The 23,422-nt window shown below is 36.6% G+C and overlaps 1 protein-coding gene across 1 annotated transcript in view; it reads left to right on the forward strand.

The window, feature by feature from the left end:
* Window positions 1–21,749, forward strand: part of MMP16 (matrix metallopeptidase 16) — a 368,502-nt gene extending 346,753 nt beyond the window's left edge. The window contains exons 8-10 of the mRNA XM_068983662.1: window positions 5,251–5,401; window positions 15,004–15,119; window positions 21,327–21,749. Coding sequence (XP_068839763.1) covers window positions 5,251–5,401; window positions 15,004–15,119; window positions 21,327–21,661 — 602 coding nt within the window. The 3' untranslated portion in view covers window positions 21,662–21,749. The remainder of the gene's footprint in view (window positions 1–5,250; window positions 5,402–15,003; window positions 15,120–21,326) is intronic.
* Window positions 21,750–23,422: the final 1,673 nt, after the last annotated feature.

The raw sequence follows: 23,422 nt of genomic DNA on the forward strand, positions 1-23,422 counted from the left end.
TCATTATAGTGTTATTTGCATAGTGTTTGTTTCTTTTGCCAGTCCCTCAGCTCCAAAGAAGCAAGAGCCTAGTATATTTCCTATATTTTTGTATCTGCACCTCCTAGTTCAATAGCTGGCTATAATAGGCTTTTAACAAGCAGACATTGGCTGGATGGATAGATGCATGGAGGGGTGTATGAATGGATGGATGGACCGACCACTGGGTGAATCTCATTGACAAATTATTGGAATAGGTGTTCTGTAAAGTATCCTCAGGCTCCAAACATTCTTTGAGGTTATTCATTTTATTTATAAAGCTTCTCTGTCTTGAATTCAGACTTGTTGATATTTTCCTCTGTATCCTGCCAAGTACAATGTCAGTAAGGACCAGTTTTTTCCACTTGCTCCAGAAATCACCCTCACATGAAATCCAGTAAATGCCTTCTTTTTGCCAAACAGGCAATATTTTCCTACAGAACCAGACCATCTGGTTCTAAGGTAGTTTAAAAATCCACGTCTCCTGTTAAAAAAAAAAAAAATTGAATATGAATCTCTCATACTTACTCAAAATATGAAAAATAGGAAAAAAGTCATTTCAATTTTGTTCAAATCTTGCCTCATCAAGATACAAAAGAAATCATACAATTGTATTTCCTTAATAAGCACTTGGAATATTAAATGTTTAACTCACACTGGACAACACATAGGCTGCATCTCTGCGAACAGTTTCTAGTGCTGCAATCATCAGGACAGCTGGATGTCCTTGACCCTAGCAGCATCGCCAGAAGGCCTGGAAAGAGTGTGAAGAGATTTCTTGGAAAGCACAGAGGTTAGGGACAGCTAAAGGAAGTGCTCTAAAGTGTCCTAGAGTGCTTCTGCTGGGAAGAAAGGACAACCCGCGGAGCCCAGCTGCTAAATATGTCACTCTGTAGCTCTCATGGGAGGCGTTGAAACCATATACTCTTCCCTAATTAAAGGTGAGATGAAAGGAATGGATTCCTTAAGTCACTGAGGTAAGGAACAGGATTTTCATTCTTTTTCTTCCATGATTGTAAGGCTTTCGATTTTACATGCCACAGACTAAAATATAGAACAAACGGGAAAACAGCTCTGTGGATTTTCTGTCTCACTAACTCTGGCAAGAAGTGACCTGGGCCTTTGGGATGTGTTTTTTTTTTTTGGTTTTGTTTTTAAATAAAGCATTCAGATTAAACAATGGCTCAGAAGAGGTATATATGTTTATGATTATGTTTTCCAACAAACAGTTAAATATAATCATTTAAATAGTCCTCCAACATAGTACTGGGTCATGCTTTTAAAGTTTGTCAGACTTTCTGATAATTATGAAGTTAATTTTTCTTATTCTCTCAGCAAGACTCAAGACTAAAGCCCAAGATATTATTTATGTAATCATTATTATCCCTTTATGTAAAATTTTAGATATTGTATACAATTATTTATATAATATTACACTTAATTATTTCAATCAATAACCATTTATTAAGCACCTGCTACTTTTCAGGCATTATATACAAGGTGCAGCAGGAAAATGGTATTGGGTGTCCTGCATTGCAGGCAGATGCTTTATTGCCTGTGCCACTAGGGAAGCCCTACTTTCTGCTGAGTGGTAAAGTCTCTCAGTATACCCTGGATCATATTGACAAGAATAAAGGCATGGGTGGCTATGCTCCGCTCTTCTCATTTGCCTAAGTCATATTTCCATAACTCTTCAGAGTTTTAACTGACCCTAGAATTGGAGTGGTGATATAGAGGGTGGCTATGGAGACCAGTAAGACCCGCTTTAGAACTTGTGGAAAAGACAGTTGACTTTACGAGGGGCGATGGAAAAGCATAGCAAGTACCTGTATCAAGGATGACCTGCAAGGGGAAGACTCAAGGAAGGATTATGAAGTCAGAGCAGCTACACGTAATGACCCACTAGATAGAAAAGACTATGAACAGGGAGGTTTCAGACGTGAGCCACCAACTAGTGTGTCATCTATAGAAACAGAGAGAACAAGAAGAAATGTCTTCTCATGAGTTCAAATTTGAGCATGTAGGTCAACTTTGTATCAACTTTGTAGAAGATCTGAGTGGGTGACTGCATATATTTTTAGCTTTCAAAACATATTTGGACTAGAGAAAGCCATTGGTGACCACTATCTTCTTAGGATTCTTGGGTTCTTTGACTTTAGCCTGCCTTCCTTGTCTTCTCTATTCCTTCCTGTTTGCCTGCTCTTCCCTTTTCCCTTATGTGATCTCTTTAGGGGTCATGTTTTTCTAGAAGGCCAGTCCTGGTTACTCGTCATTCTCACTCTCTATTCCATTGTATTATCTCATGAACCATAAATTAGTAAATGTCATATTCATGCTTGTGACTTAAAATCTATTAGTTCCAAACACATATCCAATTGCCTACTTGACTTCTTCATTTAAATATCTAAATGATCTCTCAAACTTTTGACTTGAACCTCCAACAACCCATCCACCCCAGTCATCTTTGTCTATTTATGCAGCACTATTATTCTCTCATTTACAAAGTCAGAACTTCAGGATTGTTCTCCATGCAGTCTTTTCTTTATTCCACACAGCCAACTCATCAGCAATGCGTATCAATTCTCTCTGCAGTATATCATGATTCCTTTCCATCTCTACTGATGCAATCTTAATCCATACTACTAATAAAAATTTTTTAATTGAACTATTCAGTGGCTTCCTATTTCACTTAGAAATGTTCCAACTATTTAACAAGATTTTTCTCTTTCAAACTATCTTCAGTGGGTTGGCTCTTTTCAGTTATACCAGGCACAATTCACCTGTCACTCAAATAAAGAGATCTTTCTTATCTCCAGTACAAATAAGCCCCAGTCCACCCCAGCACTGTGATATTATTGGTTTTCTTTTGTATTTTATAGCACTTTTCTCTTTGGAATTATCTTTATTCTTTTGCTTACTTACGGTCAATTTTCTTCATACCCATTCACTGTGATCTAATCTCCATGAGTGGAGATGTTGTTTTCTTGTTCACTCCCATAGTAGCACTGAAAATCTATATGAAGAGCTTGGATCTTAGCTTGCATGAACGGGTAAGCCATCAAAGTGATTAAGTTAACAAAGAGGCATGATCTGCTTCCTATTCTCAAAAGATAACTTTGGTCTTTTGTTGAAAATGGATCTTAGAAGAATGAAAATGAGCTCTGTCAAGGATCTGTTGCCAGAATTAATGAGTTGAGTCATTCATCAACAAATTTGCACACATGCCAGGTATGCCAAAGATCCTCTTTTGAAAATAGGAAATGGTCACACCCCTTTGTTAATTTAATCTCTTTGATGCCTTACCAGTGCACTCAGACTAAGATCCAGGCACATCATATAGGCTTGAGTGCTACTCTCTTCTTGCTTCTTACATTCCATGGATCTCCTTTCAGTTTTGTTTTTTTTTTTTAAATCATATATGACTCTTTTTCTTGGAATGCTCTTCTCAGTATTCTTTGCACAGGTATCATCTTCTCTTTCTTTAAAGTCTGGCTTAAGTGTTACTTCTTTAGAGATGCTTTCCTAATCTCCTTACTTGAAGTAAGTTCCCTCTATGTTTTCTTTTTCTCAGCCCCTGATGTGTTTCCTTCATAGCATTTATTAGGGTTTCAAGTACTGCAATTACAGTTTTGTGTTCTTAATTTTCATACGTCAAATTCACTTCAGTGTAGGATGATAATAGTCTGTCTTGTTCTCTTTAGTATCCTTAATTTCTAACAAGATACTTGGGACAGTGAAGGTACTCAAAAAAGGCTGTTTTGATTTAAAGTGATGGCAAATGGTAGCTGAAGCTCTTGATAAACATAAGTCTGTTTACAAACTAGAGACTCCTAACTAGCCAGAAGATATGCTTTTTTGGTTGTTTTAGGCCAGTAGTGGTTTTGATTTTTTTTTTTTTAAGATTCCCTTAGGTATAACATGAATGGTAGTTTATTATAGTCCTCATCTTAGAATAGTATTGAGATATTTAACAACAAGGGAGGCCTTTCATCTATTAGAAAGGACACAAGATGCTTTGTCAGATATTAAGATATTTTACTTCACCAGATATTAACCTCAAGAGGAGTTAGTGAGTTTAGAAGCTGCTTGATTATAGAAAGATCCGAAGGACCAGGGGAGAAGGACTTGGGCAGAGGAGGGTGGACCGCCTTTAAGGCAGCAGTTTGCTGACTTTGTGGCTGTATCTCAGAATATTTGAATACCACTGTCACTGCTCTTCTGTCCTCTCTACCTTGGCCCCTGAGTTTGTGACACCACCTCTGCCCCTCCCCTGTATGAAATAAGAAGAGAAGGTGCAGAGGAAAGAAGCATAGGGCGTGCCAACCTTCAAGGACTGAATGAAGTAAATGAAGAAGAGGGAGCAGATAGAGAAGAAAGAGAAACAACGACAGCAAAACGGTTTTCCAGCAGCTCAGGGGGGAACATTCCTTAAGGGGCCAGAACTGGTGCCTTCGTGACAAAAAGTAGCAACATGTATTAGATCAGCTTTTAGTGGAAAGAGAAATTGCTGCAGACTTCTTCAGTGCATAGCAAAGAGGGGAGTGTTTACACAGTCCACCTAGGGTGGACGGCATGAGGAAGTGCGTTGTCTGTAGATAAGTTCAAAACAGCAATAAAGCTGACTACAATTAATCTCTTTTTAGTATTGCCATACTCTGACAATTCTGAGCAAGATGAGGATTAAAATTTTGCTCCTTTCAGCCACAACTCTTGAAGAGAAGGATAGTGTAACAGCTAAAAGAGGGCATCGGGTCAAAGGAGGATGACTTCATAGGACTAGAGAGACTTGTGAATGTTTATGTAATAAAAGCAGAGGACCAGCCTAGGGGAAGTGTTTTAACAGAGTAGAGGTTGTAATCATTACGGCGATCTGAGGTCATATAGAATGCACAAGACACAGGAATGATATTAGCCTTGAATGAAAATAAGGCTAGAGGAAAACAATTCTTGACCTTTAACTCAAAACTGTTCCCATATGCTAAATTGTAGATCTTTTTTATTTCTTAAATTAATTCACAAATTCTGATTGCATTATTAAATAGTTGTTCATTATGTCCACTTTTGAAAATAGCATTGGTGTTTCAAAAATGGCATCAGTATTCCAGATATGACTGCTGCTAAGTTTTTTCATGGCGTTCACGTAAAAGAATTTTAAATGCATTGTGTTAATAGATATGTTATAATTTCTGACATTGAATTAGTATATTCTGCATTTGCACTTATTTCATACAGGTAACAAATATTGGGTGTTCAAGGACACGACTCTTCAACCTGGTTACCCTCATGACTTGATTACTCTTGGAAGCGGAATTCCCCCTCATGGTATTGATTCAGCCATTTGGTGGGAGGACGTTGGGAAAACCTATTTCTTCAAGGGGGACAGGTCAGTACACCCTTCACATGAGGAAAACAGTTAACTGATGTTTAGAGAAGTCAATATTTCTAGTCTATAACAGGAATGTACATTTGGTGAAAGAATCTGTGTGGATGTAAACACAAGAATTAATAGAATTGAAACTCTCTTAAACATATTTTAAAATAATATTGAAGATAAATCTTCCTTTTATATTCCCAAATAATATGGCTTTATGAATGCATATATGTAGTATATATTCTTTCTCTTCTCCATAATCATAGCATGCCTATAAAGCTATATAGGCAGTATATATTTATCCTTGGAACTCATTTTCTGTAATTTTACTTACTTTACTTACAAGTGCTTTTAAACAGGTCTTTTTTTGCTTTTATATTTAAAGTTAAATTTTTATACTTTGCACACAGTTAATTCTGAACAGTTTCAAATACCTTCAGTTTTGTCATGAGTTCTATTTCTTAAGACACTGTTATTTAGGTACCAGCAGACAAGTGCTATGAACTAACCAAACTGTCACCAGACGAAATACCTTTAGCTTGAAGTATAATGTCTCTTGTTATTTTCCGTCACAGTTTTTGCTTTGATGACATTACTAACAGGGTTTGTAAAGCTTAAAGTGAATAGTTAGTATCTTGATGTACCGTAGCCCCCAGGCACGCTAGTTCTACCCCTGCCCACTTGTTGACAGATATTACATATGAAATCAAAGTCGAAGGCTAAAATTTAAATTAGCAATAGGTTAAAAATAAAGATGAAAAGTCAAATTCTAGTTGCACTATACTAGTTGGATCAAAATGTGACATTTGTAAGTAAACTTCATTGGTAGGTAGAACTTAAGTATGTCATTTTACAAGTAGTTAAAGTGCATGCATGGAGAAGGCAATGGCACCCCGCTCCAGTCCTCTTGCCTGGAAAATCTCATGGATGGAGGAGCCTGGTGGGCTGCATCCATGGGGTCGCTAAGAGTCAGACACGACTGAGCGACTTCACTTTCACTTTTCACTTTTATTCACTGGAGAAGGAAATGGCAACCCACTCCAGTGTTCTTGCCTGGAGAATCCCAGGGATGGTGGAGCCTGGTGGGCTGCTGTCTATGAGGTCACACAGAGTCGGACACGACCGTAGTGACTTAGCAGCAGCAGCAGCAGCAAAGCACATGTAACTCACAAACACACATTAAAAACAACAGGTTTTAACGACCAACAAGTTAGTATTGAATTTGCCTTATAATCTTAACATAATGTAACCCTATAAAATGTCTTCAACTACTTGAGAAAAGTAAGGATATAAACCTTGTTTATTTTGCACTTTGTGATGTTGGAATGCAAGTGTTTTGAAGCGTTGAGCTTTATCTGTGAACAAAAAGATTCTATCATTTGCATTCATGGATAAAAATTTATAGCTTTACGTTTATTTGTTAAGAACTTTTTATGCATTAAATTTGCATATATTTCTACAGCAAAATATTCATAGATTTTAGTTCACTATCAAGAAGCTAAAGTTTTGCTAGATGTTTCTTACTAAATCACAAGTTCATCAAAAAAACTCTATCATAGTAGAAGATATTACTTACCACAAAATGTATATGACTTTCAGCAAGATATAAATGTGGTTAGAGTATGAAAAGAGAAGAATGAAGAAATTGATTGCCATAGCATGGTGACCGCTAATGGAAATAAATCAGTGGACTTACAACATACTCTTTAAATTAATGACCCTCAAGGCTGTTAGAGATTAATTCTTCAGCTGGTTTTAATTGCTTGTTGAATTGTGTTGGGTTTCCCCCTCCCACCCCCAGAAAGGGGTAGAAACAAAAGGCTGAGAAGAGACCCTGGAGAAATTAACTTCTACAGGACGGAGCATGAAAGCTTAGCTTTCATATTACAGTTTTAATGAGCATTTCAGAGATGATAATTAAAGCTGCTGTTTTATTATCAGTTAGCCTTACTTATAAAAATGTTTCCATTCTAAAAACTTAGTACTTCTTCCAAAAACTGTTTAGAAATTAAATGTTGGCTGTCTCAAGTCAGTGAAATCAATGAAGGTTAGATACCAAATTTATAATAAAGATTATAGTAAATGAGAAAAGGAGTTTTAGTTAATTTATGTTCTACTTGACAAGCTGCATGCCGAATATATAAAACATATAGAAATACTTTGATTTTAAGTTCTGCTTAAGTAACTGCTTTCATAGATTTTAAAAATATTTAAAACAAGATCCTAATTAATCTTCATGTGTGTGATTTTATATGAGTTCATTTGTCATAGGTGTTTTATAAGAAGACTACTTCATATTTGTATATTTAATTCCAAAGTCACAACATTTATTGATATATTCTTTCTAGATTAAAACTAGATGGAAAAGACATTAAACTAACGCAAACGTGAAAAGCGATCTGGTTGTCACTTTTATATGAAAATTCAGTGTATATTTTCCTTATAGACATTATTTATTTACAATACTTATCAACATTTTATGTATTTCCCATGTATTTTTTGAGAGAAAATTTATTGAAAATTCCTTGATCCTTACTTATTCCTTCCTCTTAATTATTGACATTTTTCTGTTAAAAAAAAAAACGTATTAACAGACTTCTATTTCTCTAAGTATAAGATCAGAAAAGAATTTGAGAGCTAACCTAGTCTAGGTGTAAAAACTTCAATTGCTTTAAGTGAAAGTCCTTTAGTCGTGTCCGACTCTTTGCAACCCCATGGACTATAGTCCATGGAATCCTCCAGGCCAGAATACTGGAGTGGGGAGCCTTTCCCTTCTCCAGGGGCTCTTTCCAACCCAGCAATCGAACCCCGGTCTCCCACATTGCAGGCAGATTCTTTAGCAGCTGAGCACCTGGGAAGCCTGGATTGATTTAAGGGGTCAGGCAAATAATGTACTAGGTACAAGAGTAATATATGAGGCAGTAGGGAGTGATGGATACTGTGGTGAGCTGCAAACCACACATATCTAGAAGAGCATTCAAAATCAGAAAAAAATCTATAATCTGCTAGACAAACAGAGCACACCTTTAAATTAGCTTTGGTCTAAACACTGCCATATGTCAGCCCTGTGTCTTATTCACTTGCTGCCAAAGTCTGGACGGCCTCAATTACATTCCACAGGCAAGCATCCTTCCGTACCTGACTAACTGTGTAACAGTATAAACATGAGACAGCCCATTCCATTCTCAATAGCTCCGATTCCTGCTTCCTTAAGATTTCTGTACTTGTCTTGGCATATCCCTCACTCATTTATTTAACACATATTTTGAGCACGTACTATTGACATGTGCTGGGTAATAAAGATATAGTGGGAGAAAAGATGACAAGGCTTCTGTCCCTATTGTCCTTAGACTCTATCAGGGATATTGTTGTAAAGAGAGAAGAAAAAAATGACCTTGACGTTTTAACACTGAGAAACGCTCCAAAGAAATAAACAGGTACTGCTGTAATAGAGACTCATGGGTGGTAAAGAGTGGTGGGGAGCTTAGTGTGTAAGTCAAGAAAGGCCTAAATTGTGAAGGATGCACTGATGCAGGGACTCAAGAGGGGAGAAATTTCAGTCACATGAAATTATTCAGGCCAGTGGAGTGTAAGCACATGAAACAGTGATGCAAAAGCAATAATGTTAGAATGTTCAAATCAGAAAAAAACATTGCTGTGAGAGCATAGTAAGTCAGTGGTTGAAGAGGTCCCATAGGTAGGTAAGGACCAGATGATGAGGCATTTTAAGTACAATAGAAAGGCGTTGGAGGGTTTTCAGCAGGAAAGTACATGTTCTGATGTGTATTCAAAATCATCATTGTGACTTCTATATGACTAATGGGTTTCAAATGTGGATGCAAGGACGTTACTTGGCAGGCTGTTGAGGTAGTACAGGTTGACACAATAGCAGCAGTGTAGATGCAGCCAAGAGTACAGTATATGTTTTTTATGTACTCATAGCAAGCTGTTCTTAAGGCTTGGATTTTAGAGGGGAGAAGAACAAATAAAGAACATCTCGATTTATCACCGGAATTGAAGAGATTGTGCCATTTCTGAAGATGGAACATATGAGAAAGGGATATTGGGAAAAGGTCTAGAGTTTGAAATGCTTACTTTCCGTACATAGATACCTGTTTACACACAATTGGAGAAACCAAGGAGGTAGTTGGATGCCTGAGTTCTCAAGGAAAGGTGGGTTAGAGGCCCAGATTTGTGAGTGATTGACCTATCAATTGCATTGCATGTAGGGGCTCACATGAAATCTCCTAAGTGCAGAAGTGTAGGTGAAATGACGGCTCTTTAAACAGATCTATAAATTCAGATTAAAACGTCCACGTTCACTGTTTCACATACAGCATGGAGCTCAGTCCTTCAGACTCCTACTTGCCCTTTTCTTAATATACTATAAATAGGTACTTGCATACATTTTCATCTTCATAACATTTAGCTCTAAAATGCTGTCATCCTAAATCATCTCTTAGCATCTTCTCACAAATATATCCAAGATTCTATTGCTATAATTCATTCTAGGGTGAACCATTGAGGATTTTAAGAAATTTTCAAAGAAAGAAGACAAAATTTAGATCTATTTTGGTTTATTATTATTATTACCACCAATAGCCAAAAAAAAAAAAAATCAATTTCTTGTAGCTTAAGTTACGTGTTTATGAAGTATTTCCTTTTTGTGTTTTTAAAATTATCCAGCAGAGTACAAATTGCTCTTTTTGATTATTTTCCATTTTTAATAATGCTTCTGAAGAAAGAAATTTTGTATGATTCTTTGGGTGTGAAAAAAAGTGGCCCTTGGTTTTGTGATGACAGAGGGAAAGACCTCCTGGCTCTGAAGTAAAAAAAGAAAAATGAGACAAAGTGGATGCAGAAATGACCAGGTCACGTGAAATCAAGCTTTTCGTTCAGTTTGAGTTCAGTGTCCAGAAACATTAAAGTACATCATTTCAGAATGTTTTACACTGTTTATTTGTTCACACAGAAGGAATTTAAGAAATTACTGTATTTTATTACATGAACAACTGTTTTCTCTTATAATTATGACTCATAATCAGTCTGAAAATGATGAATAAATCCCATTTCTATTCATGATTTATTTTAGAAGACTGATTTACTATGTGTTTCTCAAAGACTCAGCAATTTAAAGTCATAATTCTACTGCAAAGATTATAGATATGTTAGAAGAAAAAGCTATACCATTTATTTACAATAGCTTTCCAAAAGTTTTCCATTATAATGTCTAAATTTTAAACCCCTCCAATTTATTTACATAATGTTCCATCTGAATACATTAATATCCTTCTCAATGAACCTATAAGTTCAATGTAACCTGTATTTTTCAGGAGAAAAAAATCAGCAGATTGAACTTTTTGTTCATGTTGAAATATGTTACATATGTTGGAAATCAAAATGCAAACCTCATAAGCCTCCGCTTTTTTATAAAGTAGCTGAATGTAATGCCTTTATATAATCATATAATGGACTGAGTAATATTATGGTTGAATATAGTTAGATGATTTTAATCACATTTAAGTTTACTGAGTATATATCAAAGCTGACACAGCAGATAACCTGAGGATCCAAGCTACCTGTGAGTTTTTCAAAAACTGTGAAATGAAATTATAGTTTTGCATTACCAGCTAGCAAAAAGAGGGGAAAATTGCTTTTATCCTAACAAATTCATACCAGGATTATGTTCCTCTGAATGAGTACAATGAAATCCACATTCCATTAATATTTTTTTGAACTGTGATCTCTGTAAAGTTTATGTGCCTTGCATATCAGTGCTCAAAAAATGGTAGGTAAATATGTCTATGAGTGAATAGAATGAGGGATGAAGGGAAATTATATGGACACAATGAGCATTATGAATTTCAGTGAGGGCCCCAAGAGAGTAAGATGGCATAGAGATTAATGTAAGAACGCTATGTCAAGGGAAACACTAGCAGTAATGGGGAAAACAATTGTACTAAACTATGAGTCAGAAAGCATTTGAGTTTCAACTCTGTAACATTCAAGAAAAGCAAATATGATTAAGACGTTACCTTTGAATAATATGATGCCCAGTGCTTTGTTATTGACTAAATTGAGTGATCATATATACTAAATCTATGGTTAGGACATCAGCATAAGCACATTTTAACCTGTAATATAAAAGATTGGTGAGGGGTTTTGGTGAAATAAGATTAAAATTATGTATATCTCCAAAATGCTTCATGAAGAATAGGTCCTGTAACATGAACATTGTTGTAACTAAACCTTGGAGAATAAACATGTTTTCTGAGTATGTAAGAATCTCCCTTAAATCATGTATGGAATGTGGTCCCATTGTCAACTAGAATGTAAAATTATTCCTTGGTTAGGGAAATTTTAAAATTTGCTTTAAGTTATGGTTTATGCTAACTAAAAATTTCACTTATTGTGTTACATCATTATTTAATCTATCATTGAGGAAAAAACTGCCAAGTATACTTTGACATAGCATTGAGATATGAGACATAACACAGATGCAAAATGTGGAAATATATGCATCTTAGAATCCGTGAAATAAGGTATTTGATGATTTCTCTGCAAAAACATTTCTTTGTGGTCAACTCAGGAACTAGTTAGTATATGTGACTATCGTAAATATCATTGAAATATTTGCTTGAGAGAAAAGAGCTGGAGATTTTGAGTGCAATCTCAACCTCCTTAAACATACTATATTCATCACAGTGTCTTCTGTGATGAAATATTCAAAAATAACTTAAATCTGGTGTTTCCATGGGGAAAAAAAAAATGTGAATGAAAAATGCACTTTAGCTTTGGTAGAACTTTGCACTCCCTGCTGGTCTCCTTCAATAAGATAGGCCCAGCTACCATGATTTCAGCTCAGCGTTTCTCCCTGCAGCCCTTTCTGATCTCTCTATCAGATCTGCCCTCATCTTCTGTGTGATAAGAATCTGTGACAAACACCTGCATCATGTGTTTCCCTTTTTGGATAAAATCTGCCTTGTGGCTTATTTATTGGGATACATCCTGAAACAATCTGTTTCTACTTTCTCTGTGAACAGGGAAGGTGGAGGTAGTGCTAATATTCCGCATGTTACTTTTCTAAGGTATCTAGGAATCTGTAGCAAAACATTCTTTCCAAGAGCCCACAGTCCAATAGATAAAGGATTCTCCATAGACCTGGAACAGGAGCATGTCCAGAAAAGACTGGATTGTTTTTTTCTTTTTCTGGTTTGAACCAAATATCTAATCTCAATATAAATGCATTGTGTGTTACTCCACAAATCTTTTGGTGTAACACTACCTTTAGCACGTACTAAGACATGTCTAGTGATGGTAGCGGAGGGAGAAAATGTTATCAAACATATGTGGTATGTGTAGAGGAAAGAGTAGAAACTTTTGAAATCAAAAAGAATTGGTTAGAAGTCTATGTATCATTCATTGTCCTCCAAGAATTCTCCTCTCAAATGGGGTCAATGACAACTCTTTCATGGGTTTATTGTGATTAAATAATTTAATGCACAGAGCATTATATGCCTGCTCTAAAATAGGCAATATCACTGTGAACTCCCAATGGTTTCACTCCAGTTTTGTCAATCCTTTTGAATATATAGATACAAAATATTTGACTTTTAGAAATATATAAAATGAGTAATCCAAAGTAGAGATGATCACAGTTTGTTCCTTAGATATCTAGCAGGTCTGTGAAAGTGGCCCAAACACCACCCTGTGCAGGGATGAGAGTCTGAGAGTTCTGACTCTTGGAAGCTTTGCTTTTATCTGCTTATCTGTCTATACACCATGGGCTTCCCCGGTAGCTCAGACGGTAAAGCGTCTGCCTACAATGCTGGAGACCCAGGTTCGATTCCTGGGGTCAGGAAGATCCCCTGGAGAAGGAAATGGCTTTGCTTTTGTCTGCTTATCTGTCTACACACCAAGGACTCTAATTGAGACTTGCCCTAAAGTCTATATGCATATACCCATTGTCTCATCAACAGCTCTACTTTGCTAACAGGCATCTGAATTTAGCACACCTAAAATCAAACTCACAATTCCTCAAACCACCCTCCCTCACCTTTCCACGCTTGCTATCTCACTGAAGGGCAATACCGTTCCTTCGGATGTTCAGGCCCCAGATTCTGGAGTCGTGCTCAGCTTTGTTACCCCACATCCTGCATTCATTGCGCCCGTCAGCACGCGGGGCTTTTCCTTCGAAGCAGTCTCCTAACCCTTGAATTATTATCAGCTCTCCAGCATACGCTGTGGCTCCAGGATTACTGAAATGACGTCACAACTGGTATCCGTGCTTCTTTTCAGTCTGTTTCACTCACGGCTGCAGTGTGCTCCTTTCAGAAATAAGCTCTATCTGAAAGCTCCTCTGCTGACATTGGCTTTGCATCTCTTAGAGGAAAACCACAGGTTTTGCCAGAGCAGCAAGGGTCTATCTAATCAGAGATGGCTGTTCCCACTCTGAGCTCGTCTCCCCTTTGCTATGTCAATTCCAGTCACTCCAGTCTCACTGGACGCCCAAGCGCTCCAGGCTTGTGCCTGCCACTCACTGGACGCCCAAGCACTCCAGGCTTGTGTCTGCCATGGGAACTTTCGATAACCAGTTACCCTATCTGGAATGGTGTTCTCTCCAAAACTACACATGTTGCTTCTTACTTCTTTCTGCAGTCCGCTCAGAGTATCAGCTTATCAAAGAGGACCTCTCAAACTAGTGATTTTAAATGGCTGATACATATTCCTAGATAACTTGTGCTGCTTTATATTCTTAAATAGATCTTCCCAGCTCTTTTGATACTATGCATTTATTGATAAATTGTATGTTTTTCCCTGTTATCCCTGCTGCTGCTGCTGCTGCTGCTGCTGCTAAGTCGCTTCAGTCGTGTCTGACTCTGTGCGACCACATAGACGGCAGCCCACCAGGCTCCCCCGTCCCTGGGATTCTCCAGGCAAGAACACTGGAGTGGGTTGCCATTTCCTTCTCCAATGAATGAAAGTGAAAAGTGAAAGAGAAGTCGCTCAGTCGTGTCTGACTCTTGGCGACCCCATGGACTGCAGCCTACCAGGCTCCTCCGTCCATGGGATTTTCCAGGCAAGAGTACTGGAGTGGGGTGCCACTGCCTTCTCCGCCTGTAATCCCTACATATCCTAAAATATAAGATAAGAACTGAGACATGTCTGTTGGGTTAAGGTTGTATCTCTAGCACCTACAATAATGCTAGAAACATAGTATGTGTTCAATAAGTATTTGTTAAATAAATGAGTGGGTAAATGAATCAAAATTATGCTTATTTCAAAAGAAATATTTTGCTGTCTTAGTTTTAAAAATCATGAATATCTCTGATTTCTACACTGGTTGGTGATACCCTTTTGAATTGTAATGATGCTTAGCTAGTGTTTTAAAATTGGTTTTAGCAGACCATAAATATACAATAACATACCCATTTTTAACACAATCAGGAAAGGAAACAATAATTTATGTCCACTGTCTTTGCATGATTTGAATCAATTCTGTAACTCGTTAACAGGGATACAAGTAGTATACAGAAAGGATTTAATGGATGCTATTCTGTGTGTACATAATTGTCTTTCCTGTGCATCTGTTCTTGTTTGTTTTTCCTTTTTAGGTATTGGAGATATAGTGAAGAAATGAAAACCATGGATCCTGGCTATCCCAAACCAATCACAGTCTGGAAAGGTATCCCTGAATCTCCTCAGGGAGCCTTTGTTCACAAGGAAAATGGTATGCAACACGTGCATTATGCATTTCATGAGCTCGCTGAGTAAATGAATAATTTATCCTGCTCGGTCACTGTGTTAAAAGATTAGAAAGTGCCATACCAGGGCTATATCATACTTATATAAACTTCCCTTCATAACTTTGTATTTAATATAATGCTCAAGGTGTTCTTTAGCCTCAACCTGTTTCAGTTTATTAAAAAAGCATTTTTAAAAACTGAAGAGTGTTAATACCTTTGAAGTAACCTCACCTATTTTCTGCTAAAATTCATGCATGTAGAGATAATAATAACAGACATCTATGGGACAGGAAGTGATCACAAGAAATGCTTTAAATGTGGGTGGAGTCACAAAGACACCTAGTAATACAGCATGTTGAGGATTATAATTTTTCACGTGTACCTTTAGATAATTGAGACTCCTATATCTGTTTGTTGAGTTTGAACATTTCTCTCCTCATTCAAGGTTAGTATGAATAAACCATAATAATAATTCAAAATAAAATTATTCATAATATTCCAGGAAAAGGAAAGTGACATGAAACTGAAATATAGAGGGGAAAAAAACATATCTTCTCAAATGATTTATAATAGGAACAAGAAAAAAATACATTATATGGGTACAAAATAGCGTGAAAAGTCTATAACATATATGTAACGATAACCAAGTAAACATCACTTGCAAGGGCAAAATTAAATGCATCTAGGGGGAGGAGAAACCACAAAAATTTAAGGAAGAATCAGGGGGGTATTAAAAAAAATCAATGCCATCCACTGAAAACAATAACTGACCATCAACAAATTGCCAGAGTGTAAATAAGATTCACACTGAATGCATGCTTGAAAGAACTGAGACTCAGGATGATACCAATCAGAAAAGTCAAACACAAACTGTGTTTTGATCCTCATCATATATAATTTATACCACATTCTGTGTAATGATATCCCACAAGTAAAATACTACAGGCAGAGGCTAAGTCAGAAGGAACCTTGAAGCCTGACTGTGGCACTGACTGGAACAGCAGTGTTTTGTGTATTCTGTTGGTTTGGAGAATCAAAGGACCAAAGTTAAATATAGCCTGTCTGTGACAAAAGCAAAAATCCACAGGAGAGGACAAGTTGAGCTGAAACATGTCTGTCTAAGACAAAAAGGAAATCATTAAGAAAATAAAGGAAGTCACAATGCGATCAAATTGGAGGCTGCAAAATCATATCAATAACATGGCAAAAAAATGTTTGACAAACTGTGCAAATGCTAAGGACAAAGAAGTGAAAAAATTCGAAAGATGATCACATGGAAGACATAAAACTGAGCTCATGCCCCCAAATCATAGCTGTCACCAGGAATCTACTAGAGAAAGGAGACTTCTTGAGGTTAAAGAGGGTTGTTTCAGACCAGATAAAACTGACTCCAGCTAACATTTGCAGAATGCCTAGCACTGCTCTAGTCTGCCCTCGATAAAAGTCATCACACCCTACACAGAAATACGTGCAAAGACGATTATACCAAGATCTTACCAGTGATTAACTATAGCAAGTTTGATAATAGTTTCTAAAATTTCTTCCCCTTATTAATATTCTAAAATGAGTATAACTTTTATAATTAAGATAACTTTAATAATCATTTCAAAAGATTGAAAAAGTATGCATAATCTTAATTCCTAGCATATTAACTGTTTTTATTTTCCCTGTCTCTATGCACAAGGCCACTAAAAACTGAGATTTGATACAGGTTTTCTGGAAATAAACCATAATTGTATAAAAATAACAAAGAAATATTCTTGCTGAATCTTGCCCCATGGTTTTTCACATTCTTGTCCATCTGAAAATAATATTTGTTTAGGATAAATGGTTTCTTTACATTCAGAGTTTCATGCTTTCTTTCCACAGAGCAAAGAATAACTTTGTAAAATAGTGGCAAAAAAAAACAAAGCATGTTGGAAAAAATCAGTGCTTCCAAATGACAAAAACTACAGATGAAACTTCAACCCATCTGTGTCTTCTGTACCTTACCGAGTACAGCCCTTCTTTTAATATCCTTAAACTCTGAGCTCACTTTTAATCTTTTAGGAGTGCTTGTATATTCTCTTCGGTACACTCACCCTTGCACTCAAAATCTCATATTACAGGCATCAATTTATACGCCCATTTGTTATCACCTCTGGTGTAAATTCTTCAAGGGCAGTTGCACGGTAACCATTCAATAAATGTTGTTGAAATTAACTTGACCCCTTTTAGTACTCTACACATTCATCCCATAAAGTGAAGGAAATCTCCTATTTGTTTGAAACTCTTGTTCTGTAGGGTAGCAGTATTAGTCAGTCTGGAAGGTCCTAGTCTAGATAGTTTACCAATAGCAAATTCTCCAATTTAAATTCTCTACTCAGACCTCATGCTTGTGTTTTTAACCTCGAACTCAAATTTTACACAACTTCTTCCCTCATGTTTCTTATAGAAGAGAGCAAGCTCACATTATTGAGTAAGCACATTTATATTTATATTTAGACTCGAAGTAATTCCCTATAAGGGTAACATGTACTTGACAGTCATAAAATCAGAGATGATACAGTAATGAGCTGTTTTCTCTAATTCTTCATCCTTCCACCAAGGTAGGAATTTCTTCCTAGGAATCATCTCATCGTAGTTTTCAAAGAAAGGAAAAGGAAAAAAAAATCCCCCAAAGCTTAATCTTGAGCTATAGATTTTTGAAGTATATTTTCGTATTAAGGTGGAATATGCTTTCCTTAATACCAATACCTGTTGATATTAATTCTGCCACCTTGACCAGTGAAATGTGAATATGTGGTGCTGTTTACTGAGTTCCTACCATCTATCAGCTGTGCTACATAAATTAGTTATCTAACTTAATTGTCCAACACAAATACCTCCTTGCCTCCTTTATAATTACTTATAAATGAGAAAACCAACATCAGCTAGTATAAGTATTTACTCGTGATCATGAAATTGATAATATATGTCTAAGGGTTGAAACTAGAACATTCTAGCTCAGTGAATTGCTCTAATACACTCTTTCCAAAGAGGAAAAGCTAAATCATCTCCTATGTTTTATCATTAAGGTAATTGACAGTCTGCCATGTCAGGCTAAATTTTTCATTTTGTCATATTTGACGTACCTTAGACTGTCTCAGAATGTAGCTTCCTAAGCCATCAGCATCCTGATTTTCACCCGTAACTATTCTTAGTTTAACAATTTTCTTATTTTCCACTTTATTTTTAGCCCGCTCCTGAAAATAGCTACAATAATCCAAAGGATATTTGACTTATGCAAAATATAGTGAAATTACATCTTGCTTTTGACAGTGTTTTAAGCAGTGGCATGATTTTTTATCATATACTAAAATTATAGTGAATAATCACTGCAATTACCCACCTTCAAATCTCTAATTGCTGTCAAGCCCCACCTCCTAGGTATTCTATACTTTCTCCTTATAAAATGCAGTTTTAAGTTTAATACAAAATTCTACTTTTAACAATGTTTCATTTTGTTTACTGATTACAGCTCCACTTTTACCCTATTAAAAGTTTTGACTTGATTCTGTTGGTATATTGCTTCTCTAACCCACTCTCACTCTGTTAAAAGCTGTCAGTGGGATTCAAGCAAACATTTTCACAAGATGCAGTTAATTTATTCACATTTATTAAACATTAATTATCCTCTTACTAATAAATATATGAGTGGAAAACAGAGAGAGCACATAGGTACTGCCATGCGATCATCTGCGAAGTTGTGACAAGACAGCTACGGTAGACAATCTCTCCTTACATTTTAGGGTTAAGCAATAGAACAGTCACCAGTGAAAACCAATCAAATACAGGAGAACAAAAGGTCATCAAGTAATTCATTACAACCTCACTGACTTCTTTCTCAGAATTTCTCAAAAATGATAATTCAGGTAAGAATTCATCTCAAATTTCTACTCTTAGTAAGCATAATATCTACAAGATTATAAAATCAAAGTTACTCACAAAAGAAGAAAAAAATGAGTACATAAATCTTCTTCAACCCACTGACATTTCTTAAAGGGTTTAGAAAAACCCAAATCATTGAATGAGATGAATTTTTCAGGATCAAGGTTGGACAGATTTCTATTATTCTGCTGATGAGATTTCTTGTCTTTGATAAGTGTATTGAGCAAATTACAATTCTACTGTACATGGAGTGTGTTAATAGTGTAAAATTTGGCCTGCAGACCAAATGATAAGTATGGAAATGCAATCTTCTGAATTTTCATATGACACCCAGTGGTTTTCATAGTAATTAGCTTTGACTAAAAATGAAAGATAAGGACACTTTCAGCTGTTGGTTTCCTATCTACAAATATAAGAAGTCTGTTCACCTGTTTTGAATGTCTGTTTAATTCTAGATCGATTTATTCAACTATGATCATCGAAGGTACTGTTATTTGGCAGGCCCTCAACATTTCTTTATCTAGGTTTCTGAGTAATTACATTGGCTTTCATTAACATGATCAAATACCAGCTCCCTGCAGAAAATTTTAATCTACACACACCAGTTTTCACTTGGCAACTTGTTCTGATTACAAAACTGCCCTTCAAATCTAAGAGCAACAGCCAATTTTCATGGCATTGAACAGAATGATTTCTAGAGTGAAGTGACCTGAAGTGATGATCAATCCTAGCTGAAATTTTTTGAAGGGATGTCAGAGGTTTTTTGTTGTTATTGTTGTTATTATTTTAGGAGTGAGATCTATCACAACCTGTGATGTTGAACTAAGGAGTATTTGTGAAAAGACAGAAATCTCTAAGAGACCTAGTCTTAGAAAAGTCATTAAGATTCAGGCTGTAAAGCTAGACCAAAATTTAAATCCTTTTTCCAGCAGTGTTGGGCATATCATTTTATCTCTGAGCTTCAGTATCTTTGCCTGAAAAATATAGGTAGTTAATTCTACCTGACAGAGTGTGTGTGAGGATTAAAAGATGTCATTTACTAAGCTTTTACACAAAGATTCTCCCATAGTAAGTGCTCATTAATAGAAGAAAAAACTCTCATTAACGATTATTAATTCAGAAAGTAGGCATACTATTCAAAATTAGATAGCTCCCAAAAGTGTTAAGTGATTATAACATTAAAACCTTTCTTTTTAGTTTGTTGAATTGTATCACAAAGCAAGAATTAAAGTGAAGTCACAAAGAAACTTGATGAAGAAGCTATGAAAGAAAAACCCGGATTTGTTTTCGGGAAAAACAAGAGAACAGTCCTAAGAAAAACACATGTGATTGTCGTTTAACTGTCACAAGTTTACAAGTCTGTTATCTGCATCCATAATATTTTGGAACACAAATCATATGTGTTGCTAAGTTATCTGAGCCTTCTGCATACCACCACCTCCTCCTCCATGAAATATAGGTTAGCTGGAAGTATTAAAGACAGAATTATAGATTTATTTACACTCTATTAACCCTTTACTCTAAAAGGATTGATAAAGGCTTTTGAAATTCTGTAAAGTATAGCTAGATGATAAAAATGTATCCTAGTCTATAATAAAGTTAAATAACAAGGACAAAAGGAGAGACAAAATGGGCATGATCGAGAGCTGAAAATGAGATTACTGCACAAAATACAATAAATATCTATTTAATTATTAAAATTCCTGGCAGACCAAGGATATCATCTCCAGTTTCATGATTTCTGATTTCTTAGGACTTCTTTCCCAAATGACAAAACAAACTTGTTTCTTAAGAGGAGTACAACTGTTCCCAATCTTAAGATGATTAGAAATGTCCCTTGAACTATTTTACAGAGAAGCCTCCTTTTAATGTATTATGCAATGTCCTCAATAGCTGCATTAGGGCTAACGGGGCTTCTGTTTATAAGGCTGTTTCAGTATCTTTTAATACAGGTTGGTACGCTCACACTAGTGTGTAATTCTGCACCAGCAATTCTATAAGCTAGCAGCAGTGTTGATGTGTATAGCATGGGCTTTTAACACTCTGTATAAACAGTATTTCTTTCTCCTTGTTGAGCGGTCAGTAAGCATTTGAGGGCCCAGTTTCTGGACCACAACAGTCAGATCCATATCAACAAACAGCTGAGTGGTAATAGGGTTTTCTTCCTATAAAAATTGAGTGGCCTTAACATGCATCTTTTAAGTAGCCTATTTAATTAAATTTCTAGACATCTACTCTTTTACAAATAAGTGATTCCTGTGTGTGTGTTTTCCCCCAACCAGGCTTTACATATTTCTACAAAGGAAAGGAGTACTGGAAATTCAACAACCAGATACTCAAGGTAGAACCTGGATATCCCAGATCCATCCTCAAGGATTTTATGGGCTGTGATGGACCAACAGACAGAGAGAAAGAAGGACACAGCCCACCAGATGATGTAGACATTGTCATCAAACTGGACAATACAGCCAGCACTGTGAAAGCCATAGCTATTGTCATCCCCTGCATCTTGGCCTTATGCCTACTTGTCTTGGTTTACACTGTGTTCCAGTTCAAGAGGAAAGGAACACCCCGCCACATACTGTACTGTAAACGCTCTATGCAAGAGTGGGTGTGATGGAGGGTTTTTTCCTTTCTTTCTTTTCTAGGAGTTTGTGGTAACTTGAGATTCAAGACAAGAGCTGTTATGCGGTTTCCTAGCTAGGAGCAGGCTTGTGGCAGCCTGATTGGGGCTGACCTTTCAAACCCAGAGGGTTGCTGGCCCTGCACATGAGTGGAGATGCACTCATGGGGAAGCTTCCATGATGCACAGTATCTGCTGTCCTTCAGTGCTTTGTCTTTCTTTGTCATTCAGTTCTAGGCCTTTCCTCTGCACGCTCAATGCCCAGTTAATTTTCAGGATTACCTAAAGAGGAAAAAGAAGAAAGGATTCTTCTTAAAGGTTTCTAATATTACGTTTTATTTTGTTTTCTGACGTCTGAGCCCATTTCTGGGGGGAGAAAAGCAAAATGGAAAACCCACAAATTTTTGCTTCATAGCAAGAAAAAAGAAAAGGCTAAACAAAAAAACCCACCATTGAACTTTCAGGAAAGTGTGAAGACCCAAAACAGCTTCGTCTCCAAAGAAGATAGCTCTCTGACTGCTCTGGAGAGTCTCCTATGCTTCATTCTTGTCAGGTGGGAGACCTGGAATACACATGCAGGACTTGAGACTGTTGGGACAGCCATTTTCCAACAAACAAGGGGCCAAAATATCTGCAATATAGTAACAGCCTTAATACTACATCCATTTTTCATTTTATACAGCTGTTCTCAGCTATGTCTTCAATGTTTCATCACATTTATATTCACAGCTACATTCAGATGGGACCTTTTGATTGTTTTGAAGTGTTTCCAAGCCCCTTCCTGCCACCTCACCCCGACATCATTGTGATAATCTCCCCAAGTTGTACTAGGCCATTGCCCCAGGCCTTCCATGGGTCTGTCAGGAATATTCATTATAAGGGGAGCAAGAAGCAGTATGTCTTTAAAGTGGTTTAAAATGACAGTCATTTTCTAAGGGTATGTGACTCCAGTAATATAGTGGTGTAACCCTTTGAGAACTATCAAATCAGCTTTCAGAGTCTTAGGATCTGGTAAACTATAGAAGTGGGCAATGGTAAAAACAGGCATAGGTTCAAGGAGTTCAGGTTTTTAAAACAGATATCCTATAGCCCCATGTAATTTTAAGTGATTTACAGTACTACATAAATGCATTTATAACAAACAGAAATGATGTTACTTGCCAAACATTTTCTGGCAAATAAAAAGGTATTTTATTAAATATCTTGTAAGAGTGAAATTTTATTTGAACTACTGATTATAACAGCCTGTCTTTTTTGTTGTCGTTGTCGTTGTTGTTAGACACACTGAATTTCTGTTTTAAAATCCATTGCATGAAAAATCAGTTTTGCCATGGAACATGCCGTTAGCATTGCCATCTTACAAATGAATTAAAACGATGACTCTGAGATTGCATGAATATACTCCAGTGTATGAGCTATTGCATGTTATCCATAGTTCTCAAAGGGTTCGTGTGGCTTCTGGCATTTAGCCATCCATTTGGTCGCTGACAGAGCCAAGAGACCACCAAAGCATCTCATTGTTGAGTGTAACCTGTCCTCTAACAGCAGCATTGTCATCCTCATGTGACCTGCAGAGCAGGTTTGTATCAATATTTTTTTCCTAGAGAAAAGTCAGCAACTGACAGACCTCGTAATTGATTTTTTTAGGAGCTGCTTCTTGCAGTGAAAGGCTTTACAGCCACTGGGCTGTGAACTTATTAGAGATGGTCAGAAGGAATGCACCCCATGAGTCAGACATTGGCTTTGTGTGAAAGC

The sequence above is a fragment of the Capricornis sumatraensis genome, chromosome 11 (assembly GCF_032405125.1).
Source record: "Capricornis sumatraensis isolate serow.1 chromosome 11, serow.2, whole genome shotgun sequence".
NCBI classification, from domain to species: domain Eukaryota; kingdom Metazoa; phylum Chordata; class Mammalia; order Artiodactyla; family Bovidae; genus Capricornis; species Capricornis sumatraensis.